Source organism: Anopheles gambiae, chromosome 3 (assembly GCF_943734735.2).
Source record: "Anopheles gambiae chromosome 3, idAnoGambNW_F1_1, whole genome shotgun sequence".
Lineage (NCBI taxonomy): Eukaryota > Metazoa > Arthropoda > Insecta > Diptera > Culicidae > Anopheles > Anopheles gambiae.
This window is the reverse complement of record NC_064602.1, coordinates 55,008,984-55,033,195: the sequence shown is the minus strand read 5'-3', so window position 1 is coordinate 55,033,195 and position 24,212 is coordinate 55,008,984. Positions and strand designations below refer to the sequence as shown.

Sequence of the window (24,212 nt, the reverse complement as noted above, 5' to 3'; positions counted from 1 at the left end):
GCACATCTGCATGCCCGTCGTGGGTTCTAACCGCGTATGAGCCGTCCGCAGTAGCAAGAGGTGACTATCCGGCTACGTGGTACTCAAGTCCTGAAAAGGCTGGCATGATCGCGTTGGCTGTAATGACAATAATAATAATAATAATAATAATAATAATAATAATAATAATAATAATAATAATAATAAGAACTTATCATAACAGTCCACACCCGGGTAAGAGTTTGTCTTGACTTTGTTGCTGCAGGATCTACCGCTACGGCGCGACAAATCAACGGAATGCAATCGACCAAAACATGAACCTACCGATCCGAGCCTATTCCAAGACATTGCCGGTCAATCGGCGTTTTTATAACGACTCCAAGCCAACAAGCCACCAGATTCTGGACGGACAGGTGCAGCACCATACGCGAATCGTAATAAACAAATCCATAATCCTCTTTTGTATGGATTCAATTCAAAATGTTGTTTCCACTTGCGTCCGCTAGCTGAATTGGAAAGAAATGTGCTACATATCACACGCACGTTTGCTTCGATCGTGTGTCTTTTTAATAGCCCCAACATCAGAGCCGGTCGCAAAAATAGTAGTGCCAATCAAATGGTTGCGTTGTCTCTCAGGTAGCGAGATCAAAAATGCGTGGTATTTTGTAGCCGCAGTGGATGAAAATGTACGCATCATATTCAAACAGTGGGGGCCTTCACGATTCTAGTTAGTTTTTTGTATGGAGTTTGACAGTTGGAGGCTGAAATCATGTAAACACTCCATACAAAACCACACAAAAAACTAGCCTGCAATTTTTAGTCTAGATTATTCTAGCCACAAAGCTAGAATTAGATTCGAGTACCTGCTCGAAAACACGGTGTTGTTTACATTTATCCCAAGGTGCATTAAAGAGATCAGGTGGTGGAATCTGGAATCAAAGTGTATGTAGTACATGTGGTCTCATAGCAATTTTTATAACCAATTTTGAATATCACTTTTTGACAGAACGAGTGAAAACTTTTGCTCCAACGAGCTTTATGGAGGCTTGAAGAATACTCAAAAAACTCTTAAAATCTTCATTCAAAAGCAGAAGCGATAAAAATCAGCCTTCTTAATTCATACACCTTGGAATACGCTGACCTGTATATTATACTCACTTAGATAGCTGCTCGAAAACTGCTATACAATGGAAACAGCTGACAGGCTGAAATTTCAGCCTACGAACTTCAAACGGAAAGCTGCTGCTGTTGATGCTGTTTATCTACTGCAAAAGGCGAATTCAAAAGGCAGCGATCTTTAGCATGCCAAAATTGACTGCTTAAGCAATTCTGGCTATTTGGGTATAATATACAGATGGGCTTATCCCAAGGCGTATGAATTCAGGAGACTGATTTTTATCGCTACTGTTACTGAATGAAGATTTTAAGAGTGTTTTGTGTATTCGTCAAGCCTCCAGAAAGCTTATTTGAGCAAAAGTTTTCACCCGTTCTGTCAAAAAGTGATTTTCAAATTGAACTACATACACTTTGATTCTATATTCCATCACCTGATCTCTTTAATACACCTTAGAATAAATGTAAACATCATCTCGTTTTGCCATTTTTTCGAGCAGAAACTCGAATCTAATTCTAGCTTTGAGGCTAGAATAATCTAGACTAAAAATTGCAGGCTAGTTTTTTGTGTGGTTTTGTATGGAGTGTTTACATGATTTCAGCCTCCAACTGTAAAACTCCATACAAAAATCTGACTAGAATCGTGAAGGGCCCCACTGTTTGAATATGATGCGTACATTTTCATCCACTGCGGCTAATTTTTTAATTTGAACTTGTTTGATGCTTCAACGACCTTCGGAGCATCATGTAGCACAATGTATAGTATAGCAATATTTTATTTTTTCCGCGATCCCCCACCCCGCCCGGCGTTTTGGATGAAGATGCTGAACCAGCCTTTCTTCCGATAAGGTGGCCGTACTCGCTCGTGCGCGCGATCGGGGAGATATATATATATATATATATATATATATATATATATATATATATATATATATATATATATATATATGTATGTATATATATATATGTATATATATTATAATAAATATATTATATTATGTATGTATTATGTATATATATATATATATATATATATATATATATATATATATATATATATATATATATATATATATATATATATATATATATATATATATATTGTATATATATGTATATATATTGTATATATATATATATATATATATATATATATATATATATATATATATATATATATATATATATATATATATATATTTATATAACACATAAAATTATCAAATCCCATCAAATGAAAAAATGCCACCAGTCTGCATCAACTCTCTTTACCGCATGCATGAATGTAAACAAACGAAAGAATTGACACATGACTAGGGTAAATGTACCAATAGTGGTGCAATTTGTAGAGGTACCGATGTGTTTTAATGGATTTAAAGTGTCAGGAAGGACAATTTCTTAATATTTTAACACATAGTGGTGCAATAGTGGACATAGTGGACCAATAGTGGTGCAATTTGTAGAGGTACCGATGTGTTTTAATGGATTTAAAGTGTCAGGAAGGACAATTTCTTAATATTTTAACACATAGCAATTGGAATATGTTTTATCTTCGCAATCGCAACCATTTTTACCATGAAACACATCAAATTTACGAAAAAATACATATTTTTGTGATTGCTTCGTTGTACCTATAATGGTGGTATGGTTCCTATAGTCGTCGTATTGTGTTCCTAATATAGTCGTCGTAATTTGATCGTAAAAAAATGTATAAATTTGATTGATGAAACTATTCACTAAAGTACTGCATCACACCTGTCATCAACCAACACCCGGAAGAGTGTGCTTGATTTGAAGTCAATTTTTCATTCAGCCAGATAAGCGAATTTTGGCCTGTTTTTGGTTAATTACCTAAATAAAACTCATTTCTGTTGCTTATTTTAGTGAAAACAGTACGACATGTCAAAAATTTCCTCGAAAAAATCTAAAATGGCCTGTATTTATTGATTTTATAACTATAACCACTATAGGAACATGCCTGTTTTGTGTACCTATAATGGCACTATGGTAAAAAACACTTAAAAATTCATAAATATGGTCAAAATGCAAATAATTTTAGTAAAACAATAACATTCCATAACAGTCATGTTGAAAAACTAGTAATTGCGTGGGTATGTGATCATTTAGAACGTTAACAGAAATATGAGTTTCGTTATGAAATCCTAAGGATTTTGGAAAAATGTTGACACATTTCACAAAATAATGGATTTTTCGGTCACTAAGTAACGGAATGGCCCCATTTAACTTTTAAACCCTTTGTAAAAGGCTAAAGAACATTTCACACTAACTTAACTTACTTACTTACTTTTAATTTGCCCTATGAACCGCATTTTAGAGCAATAGCACCACTATTGGTACTACCACCACTATAGGTACATTTACCCTAATTGCTCGACAAGTCGACTGTTTACGTTTTCTCGATCGAAATCGACAAATCGTATACGATACCTATTTCGAGTCGATTTCGATTTCGACAATTGAGGTTCGATCGCAATCGAATCGTGTTTTCTTATACGATACGGACCAATGTTCTGCAGTAAGCGGGTATCTCTCCAATGCGCGGGTGGTTACGCCTGTGATGCTAGATAAAAGTCAAACGATTAAGAAGATATATTCTTATTGCATTAACAATCGCGCCAAGCGCGGTTAAATTGTTTAACCCCCTTCTTCTAAACATTTTTTCCGCCACACACGATGGATCAAAACCCGGTGGTACCATTTCATCCATATATCATAATAACTATCCAATAATTTTCAAGCAAAGAGACAGTAAAGAGGATTCCACAAAGCACATCATATTGTGTCATAAATTATTAACAATTTTATTCAGAGTTTTAATTTAAAACAGTATTATGAATTTTTGTTGTCTTTATATCAAGTTGTTTTGCTTTAGACTGCCAAGTATTTTTTTTCTTCTACTGTTTGAATTAGCATGATATAAACGTGGCCATATCAACGACGTGTACTTTTCTTTTATTACTATCGGTTGCTATTTTTAAAACACTGTTAAAGACGTATAAACAACATGAATGTGAAAAGAAAATTTTACCGACAGCTGACAGGTTGTTGCCTGGCATTCAAGGTTTGATGAAATTGTTATTCACAAAAAAGAGCGTTCTATTTAGACAAGTTCATGGCCCCCATTTTCACCACATCAGCCAACATTAATGTTAGACTTCAAGTTCGTTTGAGGAATCAATTTTCTTATACAATGCTGTACAATCTATTGAAACGAATCGCTACATATTTTTTCGAGCTAAGAAAAAGCCTAGCAGAAGTAAGAATTTATAAAATAGTTTCATTAGATTTTTTTTCGAAAAAATAGGCTAAATATCGAATATCGCGAAATAGTAGTGTATTTTCCTCTATGCTTTTTAGTGATGAATATAGTTTTGCAAATGTAATACATATAAATTGAAAATTCTAGATACGTAATTGACATCTAGCTTATAAGATAAGGATTATAAATACAACTAAATTGAAAACTCTAGAAACGTAATCGACATCGTTAGTTTAAAATAATGATATTTTAAAATTTTATTGATTTTTGACGTTATTTCAAGGCCCAATAGAGATTTAAATTAACATTATTCGAACAAAACTGCTAACGTAAATAACACGTTTATGTCAAACGATTAAATAAAATAATGTGTCTAGTTTAAAATAACAAACAGAAATAGTATTTTAAATACGCGAAGCAATTAAAATGGCACCTATAATTTGCCTTGAGAGCATCAATAACACCTGTCCTGAAAAAAAAACAGAAATTTAATATTTTTATCCTTGTGGCATTCTTGGCTTTTTTACCGCTGTTAAATGTCTGTTGAAAATATACAGTAAAAATGATGAGATGACAGCTGCAGAAGAGATTCGTTCATGAATATAGCCACCAGGCACGATGAGTTAAGTCGTAAAAAAAGTTTGAACAATCAAATGTATAATTAATTTAGTTAAATGTTAGAACGAACTGACTCCAAAATTGAAATACATGTTTAGTATAATGAAATATCTGGAGTAACAAACAGTAATAAGCTTGAGAAAGATTTAATCACGCTAAGTATACTTTACGTATACGCAAAAAAATTTAATGGTGAAATAAATGCATGCTACCATTTAATAAAATTAAGAACACTGTTTTTGGACCATTTCTCCTGAAATTAAACCCGAAATTTTTCGAAACGGGACGAAAGCAATTAATTTTATTTTAAGACCTCTGATATCAAAGCATGCCATCCCATGACCATTTAAATAACATTTCGTCGCTGAGTATCAGAAGATGAAACATGCGTGCGGAGCATATAAATAATTAAATGTGACAGTACTTAGTTCAAAAAGCTAGAATGAATAAAATGAAATGTGGTAAGAGTAGATGCTCTAGTCACCGAATGAAACGGATTTTTGTGTTCATCTGACATGTGTTACAATATATATGTAAATAACTTGTTCAAATTTAACAAAGAACAGCACTTCCGTTGGATACGGTCAAGAATGCGGTGATAGAAAGCAAAATGAACAAGTCCGAAAGAATAATTTATAGCATCTTGTCAGTATGCCAGCAGATGAATGCTTTAAAGGTAATTTATACGCTTTGAAGAATGGATTGGCAGACATGTTTATTGTTCAGAGACCAAAGGTATTATTCACTGTACACTTTTTTTTATACTGGAGTGACAGATCATTATCATTACTGTTATTCAACAATATCACCGATTCATCACACTGTTCATCACACTGCATAAAGTGATCTCATATACATGGCGGTAGTAGAGGTGAAAAATTCCCCATACCCTTTCCTTAAACTCAAAATCTCTCTCTTTCTCTCTTTTTCTTGACTTGTAAACACTGCTGTTGAGTCCGTATTTCCTTGTTGAGATTGATGGATATAGGATACAGTTATCTATTCCAATATATCCACTATATAGATATTGGATTGATGGATGTAGTACTTATGCACAAATAAAACATATATATATATATATATATATATATATATATATATATATATATATATGCGGGCGTTAAGTCGTGCGAGATTATATACATAATAATTTTAGTAAAACAATAACATTCCATATATACCGCAAAAAACACATCACATAAGATAACATATAAGATTCAAATTGATATTACATTATTATTTTCAACTTTTTTATCAGTATCATGTATCACTGTTCCGTGTTATTCTGATAAGTCTAATGTTTGTACATACGTCAGAAACGATTACAATCACAGTTATTTTCAGAGGACAGTATAAAGAAACTGTTTAGAAAAAATAAGAAATCTTTTAACTGCCGTATGTTAGCGACCCTGTTTATCGACCCGTAATAATAATAATAAGAGAGCTCAACGAGTCATACCATCCCTGATGTAACACTGTTAAGATGCATTTCAGCCATTTGTCATCATATAGTATGACATTAACATTGTTCATCAAAAAATTTGTTTTTAACTATCCACTAAATAACGTAAAAACGCTAATATTTTTCTAATTTTATTTAAAACAATCTATTATCTGTTGCGTCAAATATTTCCTCAAAATGTATTAAAACTTCAAAACACAGACAATCAGGATACTTGTACATAATGTTTGCCAAGCTTATAAATTTGTTAAAATTGTAACAGACTGATTGAAAGACACACGTGTTTATTTTTCTTCAATAGTATGACAGGCCTTATTGCTTTCAAAGAAGTTTATGTTCAAAGTTTCATTCAATTCATTTATTTAAAATTAGACAAAAACATTCGTCGAGAATTGTTTTTTCGATGCTGCGCGAGAAATCTACTTTTATTTTTTGCTGGGAATTGTTTAGATCAAAATACGCATACGAAAGCAGTAACTAATTCGAAAGATGCGTGCGTAGCAGTATTTCTCACGATTTTTTAATACTATTTATTTATCTACACTAAGCGAGGTATTCTACCTATAATTGTATTGAGGCAAACTGAAGATGTACTAGTGTAGATGGGATTATGCAAATCAAAATCATTAGCAGCTCGAAAGCTTATATAAATAGGATGTGGTTAAAATCCCGTCCGGCATTTTGTTCTACTGCTTTCATCGAAACTCATCAGAGAGATCGTGTTCATTTTCTGGTAAAATCTGTTGCTTCACATAAGTGCGAAAAGCTGTGCGTGGTTATCAGCAGTTTTGAATGCATACATATTTACAAAAAGTGTTTAATAATTTCATTTTATTGTGACATTATAAGATAAAACTAATTGAGGTAAGTTTGTATATCTATACATATATATATATATATATATATATATATATATATATATATATATATATATATATATATATATATATATATATATATATATATATATATATATATATATATATATATATATATATATATATATATATATATATATATATATATATATATCTTTGACTCTGCAAACATTCTACATACGTCTTCGGGGAAGTTTGGATGTCATCTTGTGATTTTTATGTCTTATATTTTGGTAAAATTAAGTTTAACAAACCCCACAAATTCATTTTACTATTAATTAGACCACAAAATCTAAGTTATAGGGCATAAGTGGTAGCGAAAATGAAATTTTGGGTTCTATTGTATTGATTTGCTGAAGGAATGTTTGTTATGTAATGTAAATTAAATATTTACTAATATAATCAAACATCGAGCTTGAATGATTTTTTTAGTGCAAAACAAAGCAAATATCTATTGACGAGTGATTGAATTTTATGTTACGTTTCATTGTATGTATTATCGACATAACTAAACGACTGAATTTTCTTTTTCACTTTGTTGTAACATCTATTCCTTACATTAGGGTAGGTGTTCCTATTGTGACTATAGCTCCAATTATGGCTATAACTAACAATATTTTTGCTCTAAAACAGTCAATTTGCATTCTAAACCAACGGATGGATTCTTTATTTCAAATGCGATCATTTAAACACATTTGTGCTTCATTAGTTCCGTGCTGGTCACTTCCGTTCGTTAAAAATCACCCTTTCAAAATTTATAGCGAAGATGTTTGGCATCTCTTATAATTTTGCTTACATCAGCACTGTAGGATATTTAAGGTTTCGATGTAATTAACCATATTTTTTTCTTTTTCTTTTGGTGCAAAATGTGAATTTTTCATCGACTTCACATCAAAATTGACAATCGTTCATCGAATCATTCATTGTTTGGTTAAAATTTAATAAAATAAAATCACTTTCATTAAAATAGCGCAGCCTTTTATGAATGTCTTTCGAATAAAGCGTATCTTGAACACCGCTCGAGTAATCCTATTGCCAAATGCGCTCATGTTCTTCCCTGATTCTTACGTAAGGCAAGTCTAGACCAGAAGTATCTTGAAGATAGTAGGACAATGGCTACCATTCTTCAAAACAATTCCAATAGACAATCTTGTTTTGCAGTTTCCTCTGCGGCACGTGCCGAAACTGTACATGTTTTCGGACACAGACAGTTGACAGCTGTAAGCGTCAATGGTATATTGCAATGGCTTGCATCACTTGATGGCTTGCATCACTTATATATATATATATATATATATATATATATATATATATATATATATATATATATATATATATATATATATATATATATATATATATATATATATTAGTGATAGGAATAGTTACGAAAATTGAGGAACAGAACGAGCCTGCCAATCTGGAGAAAAAGAACGTAATGCGGATCGCAGGTTCAAGATAACCTGTCATGGTTACGCATTTTTCAGTTGCTCACTTAATATATGGATAACTTGAAAGTATTCACTTAATACAGTGTTCATTTATTCATTTGATACTGTGTAATATCTTTTATGTGCAATAATCACACAGTTTCAATACAAGCAAAGCTAAATGATAGCTTTTTGAAGGTGTAAAACTATCCTACTGCTAAAAGAAAAATGCTTTACTAAAGTATCCCACTATACAGTGCGCTTTTTATTGAAAGGTCGATATATTGTGTTGTTTTCGTTTTTAACTAAAATTGATCATTTTTCTCTTTTTATTCTTCTAGTTAATGATTTAACTTAGAAATGTTTTGCAACGCACACTACACTTGAATCAATATTTCTCAATAGAAGCATCGAATCGAATCATCGGTCTATAACAAATACATAGAGTGTTAAGTTGTTTCCGTAGGGTTGACATTATACTGTACGATGCGCTAACGGAGTTTCCAATTATCCGGTAGTGCACTTTAATCTCTTGTGTCACGGTGTTTGTTGCGAGCAACCTCCGAAACGGCTGGATCATTTTCAACGAAACTTTGCACACACCTTATGGTGGTATGAGAATAGGTTTTAAGACTTAAAAATCGTTCAGATGTTACATTAAACTTAATTTAATAATGATTTTCTAACTCCCATACAAAGAGCAGAATTGTTGTTGTGTTGTGTACAGCACTTTGACACTTGGTGTAAGGTGCCTGGCGGTCTACATTCGATGATCGGATCCTGAGGGGATACGGGCACGATACATCTATCCCAAGTAAAAAAGCAATAATGGAATATTTTAATTTTTTTTTGAATGATTCAGTTTGTCGGGTCAGCTAGTTGGCTATAAGAATAGCGCTATTCCACGGGTCGATAAACGGTGTTCAATAAATTATTACGGTAGGCTAAACGTGTCGTGCACCCTAAGTTTTTAGTAGCACAAAGAAAATCACAGGTAAACATTCAAGTGAGTTTATTGAATATGCAACGAAACAGCTTAGCACCAAACACATAGCAATTCATTGACTACCACAATCCAGTCCAAATAACGCACCTATACTGATAACATCCATATGGCAGAAGAGAGACATTTCATTCATTGCGCTTACCGCTAGTGCAGGATTGTCTCTTTAAATTTTAGCAATTAGCATCTCACTTCATCACAAATATCTATCTTTTTACTGGCTTTTTCATGGCGCTGTACCGTGTTGTACCGTTATCTCTGTGATTGAGAGAATATTACTCGCGCTGTTATCAATCACATAGAAAGAATGTGTATGTGTATTCATACTAGAAATCAGCAAAAGAAAGGAGAACGACGTTCTATACCGGATCGAAAAAAAGGCTGAGACAAACAGGTTCAGATTTCACCTGCTGCCTTTGTACGTACCAAATCAGCCCATCGTCTGAAAGAGAGCAGATGATTGAGCGTTCCAGACCGGATCCAAAAGAACGCTGAGAGAAACAGGTTCAAAATGATCCTGGATGCTTTGTTTACAGCAAATCGTCCCATTAAATCAAAGAGCAACTCTCTCCGTCGTGCGTTCTTGGCCGGATCGCAAAGAGCACTGAGAGCAACCAGTTCAACAAAGATCGCCTAGAACGCTGAGAATAGCTGGTTCACATTGGATCGCAAAGAACGGTGGGAGAAACAGGTTCAGATTGAACCTGGCTGGGTTAAAAGTAAGAATCGCGGTCCGGATGCTTGCATGTTGGAATGGATTGCACCTGGCAGGTTGGGATATATATGAGGTGATATATATTTATATATTGTCGTATCATTTTAATTTTTCAATCTCCTCTCTCTATCACTGGTTGTGTTAATAGCCACGCTCAATTTATGGCACAAGATGTGCCCGTGTTTTTAGGGGAAAGTGGGGCAAAATGGACATGTTAGGCAGTTTACTGCATATTCATTTTAATTTGCAACAAAACACATGTTTCTTTCATTATTGTATGTCTCCACCCTTTATCTATGGATTAAAATTGCCACATATAATGAAACAACTTAAAAGCATGAAAATAATGTAAAATAAAAGTTGATGTATTACGAGAAGCTATTTTGACACGCGGGGTAAAATGGGCAAAATGGGCATATGTAAACAAACTGTGAAACGTCAAAACACTGGAGCAATATGGGCCACAACAACTGCGCCTTAGGCAGCGGTCTAATCTTGTTGCGCGCAACATTGTTGCTCGGAAACATATCGCTGAGGTGGTCTATGAAGGTTGCTGGCAACATTTCGCTTTGACATTGTTTAGCGTCGAAAATTTTCCAATTAACAGATCAGAGTTTATTTTTTATCATTCACTTGTTGAATAAAGTGTTGAAAACACAAAATATACACCAAAAAATGTATTATAAATGCAATAATTCAAAATTTAGCGGATGTCAACAAAACGCACACTGCTGCTGTGTCATTTCATACACCCGATTACCATGACAAAGGTAAATAGAAAATATTGCCAGACAAAAATCAAATTGGATTGAATTTGGCATGCAACAAAGTTGCGCTAGCTGTCAAAATAGACCAGTGCCTTAGGTAATGGTCTATGCTTTTGCGCACATTTCGTGAAATGTATTCTCTTCCTATCGTTTGTTTTGCTGGTCAGTAAAAGGCCTTAAAATTCTTCCAAAAATATGTTATTAAAATTAAAACAGTGTTTACACGATCTAAAAAATCGAGTCTTTTGAAGCTGTGCCTGTTATCATTATTGAGGCGACAAATACAACACAATAGCCTCACCAAGCGCCGTATGTCAAAAGCATCTGCCCATATTGCCCCACGCGTAACTGCCCATTTTTCCCCACGTAAAACATTTTTGTATTTTTGTTATATTAGTAAAAATACGCATTCAATCGCCTTGCTTTCTTGAGACAAATTGTATAGAAATATCATATCTTTAAAAATATGTCATCTAAAACTTCAACACATCTCTGTGACACTGGTTTAAGCTTCAATATGCTTCTTCTTCTTTGGCACAACAACCGCTGTCGGTCAAGGCCTGCCAGCACCCACTAGTGAAGTGAGCTTGGCATTCAGTGACTAATTGTTACCATTGCAGGATAGTCAGTCCTACGTATGGGGGCACGGTCTATTCAGGACTGGAACCCATGACGGGCATGTTGTTACGTCGTGCGAGTTGACGACTGTACCACCAGACCGGCGCAACAAATCAATATGCTACCTTATTTTGCATTTTTCTTGGTTATTTGTTATGTAAGGGTTATGAAACTTAAATGGTGTTCATAGAACACTCTAATGAATACAATTTGAGCATTGGAAAGTATCTTTGTAGTCAAATAATGCTTAAATAGAGGGTGCCCATTTTGCCCCACATGCCCATTTTGCCCCACGTTCCCCTACACATTTCATATCACCTGGCAATCTTTCATATCATCAGCAAGCCATCCAGGGAATATCAACGGTGTACCAAATATCATCATAGAATACCATTGACGCTTTGTTTACTACTATCTACTGTCTGTAAAACATGTACAATTTCGGCACGAGCCGCAGAGGAAACCGCAAAACAGGATTGTCTATTCGAATTGTTTTGAAGAATGGTATCCATTGTCCTACTATCTTCAAGATACTTCTGGCCTAGACTTACCTTACTTAAGAATCAGGGAAGAACAAGAGCGCATTTGGCAATAGGATTACTCGAGCGGTGTTCAAGATACATTTTTTTCGAAATAAATTCATAAAAGGCTGCGCTATTTAGATGAAAGTGATTTTATTTTATTAAATTTTACCATACAATGATGCTTAAAACACATATTAACACTTTCGATTTCCAAAATAACAACGAAAACCCCTAGTTGTACCCTGCGCACTACGACCAAAAAGACAGTTTTAAACAAATAATCAATGGTATACTGCGATATTTAGTACAAAGATGTTTAGTTGTACCAATTGTGGACATACGGAAAAAGGCACATTTTCGATGAATGATGGTCAATTTTGATGTGAAGTCGATAAAAAATTCACATTTTGCACCAAAAGAAAAAGAAAAAAATATGGTTAATTACATCGAAACCTTAAATATCCTACTGTGCTGATGTAAGCAAAATTGTAAGAGATGCCAAACATCAAACGAACGGAAGTGACCAGCACGGAACTAATGAAGCACAAATGTGTTTAAATGATCGTATTTGAAATAAAGAATCCATCCGTTGGTTTAGAATGCAAATTGACTGTTTTAGAGCAAAAATATTGTTAGTTATAGCCATAATTGGCCGGTCTCGTAGTACAATCGTCAACTCGTACGACTTAACAGCATGCCCGTCATGGGTTCAATCCCCAAATAGACCGCGCCGCCATACGTAGGACTGACTATCCTGCTATGGGGGGAATCAATTAGTCACTGAAAGCCAAGCCCACAAGTGGGTACAGGCAGGCCTTGACCGACATTGGTTGTTGAGCCAAAGAAGAAGAAAGAAAGCCATAATTGGAACTATAGTCACAATTGGTACACCTACCCTAATGTAAGGAATAGATGTTACAACAAAGTTAAAAAGAAAATTTAGTGGTTTAGTTATGTCGATAATACATACAATGAAATGTAACAAAAAATTCAATCACTCGTCAATAGATATTTGCTTTGTTTTGCACTAAAAAATCATTCAAGCTCGATGTTTGATTATATTAGTAAATCTTTAATTTACATTACATAACAAACATTCCTTCAGCAAATCAATACAATAGAACCCAAAATTTCATTTTCGCTACCACTTATGCCCTATAACTTAGATTTTGTGGTCAAATTAAAGGTAAAGTGGAATTTGTGGGGTTTTTTAAACTCAATTTTACCAAAATTCCACTTATGCCCTATAACTTAGATTTTGTGGTCAAATTAAAGGTAAAGTGGAATTTGTGGGGTTTTTTAAACTCAATTTTACCAAAATATAAGACATAAAAATTACAAGATGACATCCAAACTTCCCCGTAGACGTATGTAGAATGTTTTCAGAGTCAAACAAACGTTCATGTAGTTTTGGAATTCCTATCTAAAAACTTATGATTTTTCCTCAATAATTGCAATCAAAAATTCATTTTTTGTTTTTCTCTATTATTGTTTGATTAGGGCTGTTCAAGAAAAAACAGGTTTTATAAAAATACATAGCTATAAGATTGGTAGCTCAATGTATCATTACATAATAAAAATCACAACATTTTGTGAAATAGGCTCCTGGTTCTGAAAATTTAAATATTATTTTTAAATTTACTTAAAAACAGCTCCATGTATCTTGTTCAATTATTTGAGAACTACCTAGAATTTGATCGTTTTTTAGATACAAAAATAATTCAGAATAAAAACAGAAATAAGAAGAAAGAATAGCACAAATCAGGGTGGTCTATTTGAATTTGTTTAAATGAAGAATCGTAGCCATAGTTCAACTATCTTCTGGCCAAGATACTTCCGGGCAAGACTAGCACTAACTATTGATCAGGGAAGTAGAAGAACGCATTTGGCAATAAGGCGACACGTGCGGCTTCAGATTTCACTTCTTCGTATGAAAGTCATTCAAGACTGCATTATTTTGGTGAAACTGATTCGATTACATTCCACTGATTATTCCACTGATTACTGGTTCGAACACTTAACAAATAAATGATGTTTAAAATACATATTAACACTTTAGATTGCGAAAATAACAACGAGAAACCCGAGTTGTTCACTTGTAAACTACGCGCTACGACCAAAACGACAATTGTCAACAAAGCATCCATAGCATACTGCGATATTTAGCACACCGAAGGTTAGTTGTACCAATTGTGGACGTACAGGAAAAAGGCATATTTTTGATTGAATTTCGGTAGATTTTGATATGTAGTCGTTAAATAACTAATATTTTGCACCAAAATGATGATTTTGTGATAAAATTATGATTAGGTGCTTGAAAATCGCTAATATCCTACAGTGCTGCTCTTAGCAAAATGGTAAGAGATACCAAAAATCTTGGCAACACATTTTAAAAGGGTGATATTTAACAAACAGAAATGACCAGCATGTAACTAATGAAGCACAAATGTGTTAAAATGTTCATAATTGAAATGAAAAATCCTTCCGTGGTTTTAGAATGCAAATAGGCTGTTTTAGAGCGAAAATAATGTTCGTTATAGCCATAATTGGTGCTATAGCCACAATTGGTACACTTACCCTAATTCAATGGATTTCATTCCACATGTAGGGGAAGGTAGGTAAAGACGGACACTGCGGGTAAGATGGACACTTCTTATAAATGCATCAAAATGGTAATTTTTCAAAAAATCAACAATGCAGCATCCTAACTTAAAGTTAAACAACACATTTGAGAATATTTTCGGCACAATATATGCAAAATTGGTAAAATCCACGAACAAAATAATTTTTCAATCATGTGCACCCTTGTGGATCTAATTTGACTACTACGGATCTTAAGCTCTACAACTTGTATTCTTTATATTTCCGGAAGTTTTATTTCATAAATGAGTTGTGGTGATCAATAATGAAAAAACTGGCGAAAGAACGAGAATAAAAGCAACACAAAATCTTGTTTTCTGGTGGTTTAAAGTTCATGACACCAAAGCGGGAAAGACGGACACTTTGTTGTAGGGAAAGATGGACACCGTATTCATTGATTTATTTTACTTCTTACATCAATTGGTGATAAATATATTTCTTCAAATACCTTAAATAAGGATATTCCGAAGCTATAAACCAATCAGCAACTAGAACAAGTAATGCAATCAGCGAGAAATGAAACATCGGTCAAAATAGCAGTCATGCGTTATGCTATTACTCGCTCGACTCTGGTGAGGCACATCACGAGATCCAATAGTTTGCCATAACTTGGACAACTCTAATTAACAAAAAGAAGAAACACTGATATAAAATCGTTCAGGAATATATTCTATGGAATTTCAAGATTCTATCAAGATTCTATGGAACTACAAATATCAATTGTTGAATGGAAAATGGCTTGAACTATTAACTAGTCCCTCAAAAAATACTGGGGTCGTGGACTTTTCGCGGAGTAATTTCCTAAAAGGAAGTTCTAGACTGTTGTTCCGTAAGCTGGAGCAACGTCAGTTATTAGTGTGCGATATTTCAATAATGCTTTAGATGCTGCATTCTACGATATATTAGAAGCCGTGCTTACAATTCCTAAAACCACGGCTGAATGAATCGTCGTTGCAATAGGCCAAGAATTGGTTTATAAACGTACCAGGACGTGGAAAGCGTTACAATTTGTTAAAATACTTTTAAAATCTTCACTTTCCAACGTTTTCTAAAGGTGTCCATCTTATCCTTCATGGTGTCCATCTTTCCCATATCAGGTGTCCGTCTTACCCGAACATTTCAAAACTGCACGAAAAAAATCATGTTTTTTATTCATGAAAAAAACGCAAAAATCGATGGAAACTTAAAAGTTTTAACACATTTTCTGATAAAACATGAATGTAAGATAATGTATGCACATTTTCATGGTCGTTGCACTCATATATCCCTAGATTTTTACCATTTTCCTTAACATTTTGACCGCCGGCCTGACGTCACAGTTTTTGAGTGAGCTCGTAGCGCATGTCAAGAGAGCAATGAGAGCGACAGTTTCTCGTGCCATTGTTATCACTCTTTTGTTTCATTGCGATAAGCGGCGTAGCACATGTCGTTCTCGTTCTCTCTTTCCTACCTCATTCGTTCTCAAGAGAATCACTGAGCGTCAGATGCAAAGCTGAACGGTGAGCAAAACCGTCATGCGAATTTATATGACACGGCGCTTAAAGTGTTAACGTGTCCGTCTTTACCTACCTTCCCCTAATGCTTCAAAGTTACAAAAGGCATTAATACTAAATATAATTTAGTTAAAATCATTCAAAATATTTACAAAAACGACCATTCCTCGGTTGATTTCCCGTTAAACATTTTTTCTCCTGTATGGTTCATATATTTGCAGTACAACTTTAAAAAATGGCGGCTAATGGTAGCAATGGTAATAATGATAACAACGAAAGTATACCTGCAATACCGCCACCATCGGTTAGATTAGACATTGCCGACCGCATGAAACGCTGGCATGGAAAGGTTGCAGTTGTGACAGGCGCCAGTGGAGCAATTGGTGGTGCTATTGCAATTGAACTAGTCAAATCAGGAATGATCGTGTGTGCGCTGTCCAGACGACGTGACAAAGTAGAAAAGTTACGCGTTAGCCTCTTTGACGTAGCTGGTTCCTTGAATTACGTTGAGTGTGATATTACTGTGGAAGACGACATCAAATATGCATTCGGATGGATTGAAAACACATACGGTGGAGTAGATATGCTAGTTAACAACGCAGGCATTATAACGAAATGTTTGCTAACAGAGAAGAATAATACAAGAGACCTATACAAGACAATGGAAACGAATATCATTGGTTTATCTTTGTGCACTCGGGAAGCTGTTAAATCAATGAAAGCACGTGATGTTAAGGGCCACATCATAAACGTAAACAGCATATTTGGACATAAAGTACATCAAGCCGTTCCAGGAACACGACCATTGAATGGAATGTACCCAGCATCAAAGTACGCAGTCACTGCAATTACCGAGTGTATTAGACAGGAACTTGTCTATTTAGGCACGGGCTGTAAAGTTACGGTAAGTTCATTCAGCATGATCACTCAACTGATTACTATTCAAAACATATCATATCATCATATCAACACTACTAGCTCTAGAACTACTAAGCACTTCAAGCATGCTTGGAAAATGACCATAGACTTGTATTCGTTTGGATTATTTTTATTGTTTTTGAGTTCGTACTAATTACCAAATGAATTTTTATCATCATATTAGTAGGGTAAACGTACGTATAATGGTGGTAGTACCAATAGTTGTGGTATTGCACTAAAATGCGTACCATACAACAATTTAAAAGAAATTAAGTTATTTATGTTAGTGAGAAATGTTATCTGGTGTTTCACGAAGGGTTTAAAAGTTAAATGGGGTTATTCCGTCACCTAATGACCGAAAAATCCATTATTTAGAGTAAGTTATCATATTTTTTTTCCAAAATCCTTAGGATTTAAAAACGAAACTCTTATGTTTCCTTAATGTTCTAAATGACCACATAACAACTAAATTATTAGTTTTTGACTTAACTGTTATGAAATGTTATTGTCTTGCTAAAATGTATTGCCTTTCGACCATATTTATGTATTATAAAGTGTTTTTAGCATAATGCCATTAAAGATACACAAAATTGGCATGTTCCTATATTGATTATAGTTGTTCGAGGATATTTTCACATGTCACATAGCAACATAAATGAGTTTTCTGTAACTAATTTACCAAATAAAGGCCAAAATCCGCTTATCTGGCTGAGTGAAAAATCGACTTTAAATCAAGCATACTCTTCTGGGTGTGGGTTGATGACAGGTGTTATGTAGTATTTTAGTGAATATTTACGTGAATCAAATTTATACATTTTTATGATGAAATCCTAAGCCAGTAATCCTTGCTATTCACAAGAAAACAGCTTCAAAACTATGTTCCATTGAAATTATACACAGCTTTTGAGGTATCTTTGTTTACCATCACTATAGGAACACGTCGTATTGAGTTTAGGAACCATACCACCATTATAGGTACAACGAAGCAGTCACAAAAATATGTATTTATTGTAAATTTGATGTGTTTCTTGGTAAAAATGGTTGTGATTGCGTAGACAAAACATATTCCAATTGTTATGTGTTAAAATATTCATAAATTTACCTTCGTGACACTTTAAATCCTTTAAAACATACTTGTACCACTCCAAATTGCACCACTATTGGTACATTTACCCTAATTACCATTATGCATTACAGTAGTGACCGCCCTAAATCGTACACCTAATCTTTCTTATTTATTACCTTTGATATGTAATATCTTTGTGGCTTCCTGGACAGTTTCTTCTTAATTGTAAAACAAAATATCGTCTTCATATATGGATTGGAATAATATGGCGCAAAAAAAATCACACCAATACAAGGTTTTCATGGTCATTTCGTTATTTCATACTAGGGTAACTGTATCAATCTTCGGCAGGCTAGTGCAGCAGTTTCACAAAAACTGTTCATACATTTACACTTTTGTTTTATGAAAGTGTAGTTATTTCGGTTGTTAGTTTATCATATTATATTAAAATATTTTTGATTTGCCGTTTCATAGACATGTTATTTTATATATTTGGGAAATTCCAAGTTTAGCATATTCCATAGTTTTGCTCCTATTTTCAGCAATTTGTTCCTATTTTTCGCAGCCTGTGTTCCAATTTTTGCTGTATGGTGCGATAAAATTCGATAAATGCCAAAAAATTTCATGCACCGACACATGTCGTGAAAATATTCGTCGTGAAACTGATTGTTTTTGTATAGACCTGTCATTGAATATTATTGAATGTCATCAAAGTTGGCTTCACGCTTTATGGCGCGACACTATTTGGTGAGAAGCCTGGTTGCACGGTTATAGAGAACAGCACCGACTGACTTTCAAATAATTGTTTTTCTCTTAAGTTATTGAATTATTAATCGTGAAATTTTAAATATTTGATAAAGAAAGGTCGTTTGTTACACATTTGTGCATAATTTCACGTTTTTAGATACCCTGCCCAAAATAGGTATACTGCCGAAAACTGGTATTGTTACCCTAGCAATTGGTTTTCTATTATGTTTACTTTGGCGTTGTAAACCCTTAATTGGACATTGTCAACTCAATTCTAGCGTTGTAAAGAATAACACTGACATTAGGAACTTTAACGATATCACCCCGCTATTTTACATGGAGTTTGACACTAGGCGACTGAAGTTATGTCCACGTGCAAAACCACACGCAAAACTAGCCTCGGTATTTCAGCTATCGCGACAACTTCATACTGTCAGTAACCTAGCATAAAAGTAGATTGTAAGGGTAAGCAGTGTTTTCGTTCATAGATTCAGCAGTTAGGGCTTTGGTACACAAATTGAAATGTCAAATAGTTTTCGATCAAAAGGGGGCAAGGCGAAAAATTTACGCCAAAAAGATATCAGCTCCGTGAGCTGAAATATCATACGAAATAATTTTGACAGGAGCCCGAAAACTCAAAATGACCGCGTTGTAGATGTAAAAAAGAACAAGGAGAGCATTATCACAACCAAACAAATGTGTTGTCACGCAAATAACCCGACAGCCAAGCATCCTTCACGCATTAAACGAATATTATTTTTATTTGGTGAAATTTATTCACAAGTTTTCGCTTGCTCCAAATGACAGCGGTTTTGTGCGCTTGCCCAAAACTTAATGAAACTGATAACTAGTTACAGTAACTAGTTGGGTAGATCTCGTGTTACAGTCGTCAACTCGTACGACTTAGCAACATGCCCGTCATGGGTTCATGTCCCTTCACAACCACCGATAGTGGTTATTGTGCCAAAAAGAAGAAAAATTAAGAAGTACAATGACGACCTGGCTTTTGAACTTGTTATTTTTCATCATTTTGTTTGCTTTTGAATGAAACAACTGATCCTCTGTTTTTTTTTTATATATATTCAGGGGAGCTACTTTAATGCTGAATCAAATTAATTGTATTGAAAAAAAACGATACCTATTTGGGCAATAGCTGCCAGTTTGTAAAAAGAAGAAATCTTGAATTGCCTGAAAATTTAAAGTAAAAAATATACATCTTTGGCTCGGATTATGTTTTCAATTAATTTTGTTCTTTTTGTGAGATCTCAGTTAAAATTATCAGATATTAGGCCCGATTATTAAACACGAACATAAATGACACAAAACAAGTGCGTCAAGACAAACGGAAAATAGGTATGCATTTTGAAACCGTTCTTGTTACAGACAAGTTTCGTTAAATTTTTTCTTTCGTTAAAACTGTGCCTTTGTCGATTTATCAAAATGTTCGAAATCAAAATAAAAAGTATAAACAAGTTTATTTAAGACACAAACGTTTATCAAGCTAACAATCATTGTTTAAAACATCGAAATGATTTTCTCCCACTTCGTAAGTGTCGATAGCAGCAATGAAGAAGAAACAACGGTAGATCTGGCAAAACAGCGCCGACTGCTTCGAAGTGTTTTCGACCCGTTACAGCTTTCTTAGCAAGCGTGAGTTAAGCATGTGGATCATTTGTGCAAACCATGTTATACACGTTTCATTTCGTGGTTGTTAATTTCAGATTTAAGAAACATTTTCGTGTGTCAAAGGAAATTTTCCTTGACATGCTGGCGGAGATCAAGCCCTCCGAGTCTTTGTGATTCCTTAATGTGTATTCAGTATTACAGGGTTTCACACTTTATCTCAAGACCGCGGGACCCCTTCCCGAATCTGTCTTAGCCAAAGCCAAGATTGCGGTATGATGCTTGAAATCGTTGATGATACCTGAAAACGTTGATGATACCTGAATTCATCGGATGCAATGCTGAATCTGCGGCACATTTCTCGAAACACACTGGTCCGCGCCGAGGACATGCAGTCGAATATTTTTTACACGGATAACCTTTGTGTACATCAGTCTATTAGAAACACTCAATTATCCTTTTCGTTTTTTTACCAAAAAAAGACAATTTAATAACATGAGTGAATGCATATTTGTTTAATTAAAATATTTACAAGTGTTAAGAAAGTAGTTTGAACTATTTAAATCATCTTTTCTGGTAAAAACACGAAAAAATAATTCACTGATTTCAGTACACTGATGTACACAAAGGTTATCCGTGTAAAAAAATATTCGACCGCATGTCCTCGGCGCGGACCAGTGTGTTTCGAGAAATGTGCCGCAGATTCAGCATTGCATCCGATGAATTCAGGTATCATCAACGTTTTCAAGCATCATACCGCAGTCTTGGCTTTGACTAAGACAGATTCGGGAAGGGGTCCCGCGGTCTTGAGATAAAGTGTGAAACCCTGTATATGTTGTAGTGTAGCCGCGTTCTTATCTAATTAGGCCATTTAGGTTCGTTAAGCTAGATTCGTTAAGTCAGATTCGTTAAGTTAAATGCGTTAAGTTTAATCTGTAAGTGTTAGTGTTAATTTGTATAAAAGAAATTAATAAACCCGAGCGGACTCTTTTTTCCGTTTGGACGTTCGACTGAACACACGTCCGTACACCTACAACATTACAATGTAATAATTACATGAGCCTATGCAGTTGGTTGTTGAAGCAGTCACTCACTGAAGAAGTTGCTAGAATCCATTGCTGTTGAACGCAAACCGGGTGCGTGAGCTCTTCATCTTTCGACTACCATCAAACAACAACAGAGGAAGGAGCTTCTTAAGCCAAAATAGCAGCACGTTACCAGTATCTCCAGCATCGCCAGTTGTATAAATATGGCAGTACACATATTTTGTTTAAAATGATAAATTTTGATTATTTCTGAAATAAAATACAGGCGTCCCCCGAATTACGACCCCCTCGAGTTTGATTTTGACAGACAAAAGTTGTCATTGAGACGAAATTGGTAATATTTTTGAATTTCTGTGCTGATAACCGTTACAAACACATTTCCACAGATTCTACAACGCTCCGGGTTTGAATATCTATATAGCTTTTGGAGGAAAATTAATACATTATCGTTCATTATTTTAAATAAAATACTCGATTTCATAGATTCCGACTCTTCAATTTCGACTATAAACTTTATATTCACAGATATTCGGCATACGACTATTTCGACTTACGCCTTGCTTTGGGACATTTTTTCGGTCCCAAATACAGTCGTATCTCGGGGGACACCTGTACTTATATTTTGTCGTAAAGCAACAGCAACAACTCTGTTGTTGTGTTGTGTCGGTCAAACAATCTGAGATTGGCGCCATTCCGTGACAAAAAGCTGACGGAAAGCAGTTTGACAGTTTTGGATTTCCGTTTGTGTTTCATAATACATATCTTGGCAATGTGCTTGTGAGTTTGTTTTTCGTTAAATTTTATTTTTTTTATTAAACACACATCACAAACGGATGTCATAAATAAAACATAAATAATAAAACATAATACAAATCTTCCGATTTTGACTACTAGTCTTTACAATTTGTGTTTAATAATCGGGCCTATTAAATCAATCAATTACTCAATATAATATAAATACAATTATCGCATCTCTAAGAAAACAATCGAGCTATAAGCAGTCCAGTTACTTTGTTACTTTTGACTTAAGAAACTTCATTTTTTATTCGGCTTTACCGTAATGCTTAGCAAAAACTTCATCGTCACAATAAACAACAATCTGAATCAGTACCTTATTAAATACTGTTCTTTTTTTCTATATCTAGAGTATTAGTCCAGGCTTAGTAGAAGGTGATATTTTATCAACAAATACATCAAAGGATAATGAAATTGTTAATTACATGCCGAAACTAAAGCCTGAAGATGTTGCAGAAGCAGTATTATATGCAATCACAACACCAGAAAATGTTCAAGTAAGTATTTTAAGGACTGTTTTTCCAAACATTAATTATTTATACTGTCTTATATTTCTAGATACACGAACTAATAATCAAACCTATGGGCGAGTTCTTGTAAGTTAACGTGAAGTGATGGATTGAAATAGGTCGGTCTCGTAGTACAGTTGTCTACTTGTACGACTTAACATCATGTCATAGGTTCAAGCCCTGAATGGACCGTGCCCCCATACGTAGGACTGACTATCCTGTTATGGTAATCAATAAGTCACTGAAAGCCATACCCTACTACTGGTACAGGTAGGCGATGACCGACAACGGTTGTTGTGGCAAAGACGACAATTAATGAAAATAGAGAGTTTTGAAGAGGAAAAACAATTTTTGCATGTAATAAAACTATCTTCTTTACATTGTAATATATGTTAGAATAAAAATCGCTTTATCAAAACAATAAGTTCGATACAGTTAAAAAACTTTGCGTATTCGGTAGTGAATTCAAGACCATTGGATATTTTTATTTTGAGATGTTCTGTGTCAAACGTAGACAGCAATAATCGCTTCTTCGGGCGTGCGTGCATTTTCCGAAAATGTATGGAATTTGACATCCGCTGAAGGTGTTAGTTTGTAAAGCTTGCGTTAGAATCAAACAATTTTTATTTTTCCGCACGCACGCCCGTACGCTCGCAGGAACGATTAACATTATTAGTCAGAAAGTTACACAGCGCCTACCACAACTATATGGACAGTCATTTTTCGCGATTTGCGGAAAATCCATAAGAGCGTTTCTACATACACCGAGAATGCAGCTGAGAAAATAACTGACAGCATGCTTTGACAGCGACTGACAGCATTTTCGGTGAGAGCATTTTCCTCGGCATGCAAAGAACGATGGAGCTGAGAAAAAATTGAATTGGCAGTTTATAGCGATCGATCAATTATAGTTTGTATTTTTGCTGTCTAATAATCGTAGATATATTATTAAAAAGTAAAAGAAACTTTTTTGACTTCATTTTAGCGA

The 24,212-nt window shown here is 34.4% G+C and overlaps 1 protein-coding gene across 15 annotated transcripts in view; it reads left to right on the top strand.

Moving 5' to 3' along the window:
- The window catches only part of LOC4397777 (farnesol dehydrogenase), a 61,586-nt gene extending 37,938 nt beyond the window's left edge, over nucleotides 1–23,648 (top strand). For 10 of the 15 annotated variants that reach the window (XM_061658638.1, XM_061658640.1, XM_061658643.1 and 7 more), the window contains 3 exons: nucleotides 16,742–17,424; nucleotides 23,066–23,212; nucleotides 23,274–23,648. In XM_061658638.1, the coding sequence (XP_061514622.1) occupies nucleotides 16,756–17,424; nucleotides 23,066–23,212; nucleotides 23,274–23,315 (858 nt within the window). In that variant the 5' untranslated portion in view covers nucleotides 16,742–16,755 and the 3' untranslated portion in view covers nucleotides 23,316–23,648. Of the gene's footprint in view, nucleotides 1–7,110; nucleotides 7,317–14,446; nucleotides 14,564–16,741; nucleotides 17,425–22,445; nucleotides 22,698–23,065; nucleotides 23,217–23,273 lie in introns of those variants that run through there. The other 5 variants (XM_061658646.1, XM_061658641.1, XM_061658648.1 and 2 more) reach the window with 5 other exon arrangements.
- The last annotated feature ends 564 nt before the right edge of the window (nucleotides 23,649–24,212 follow it).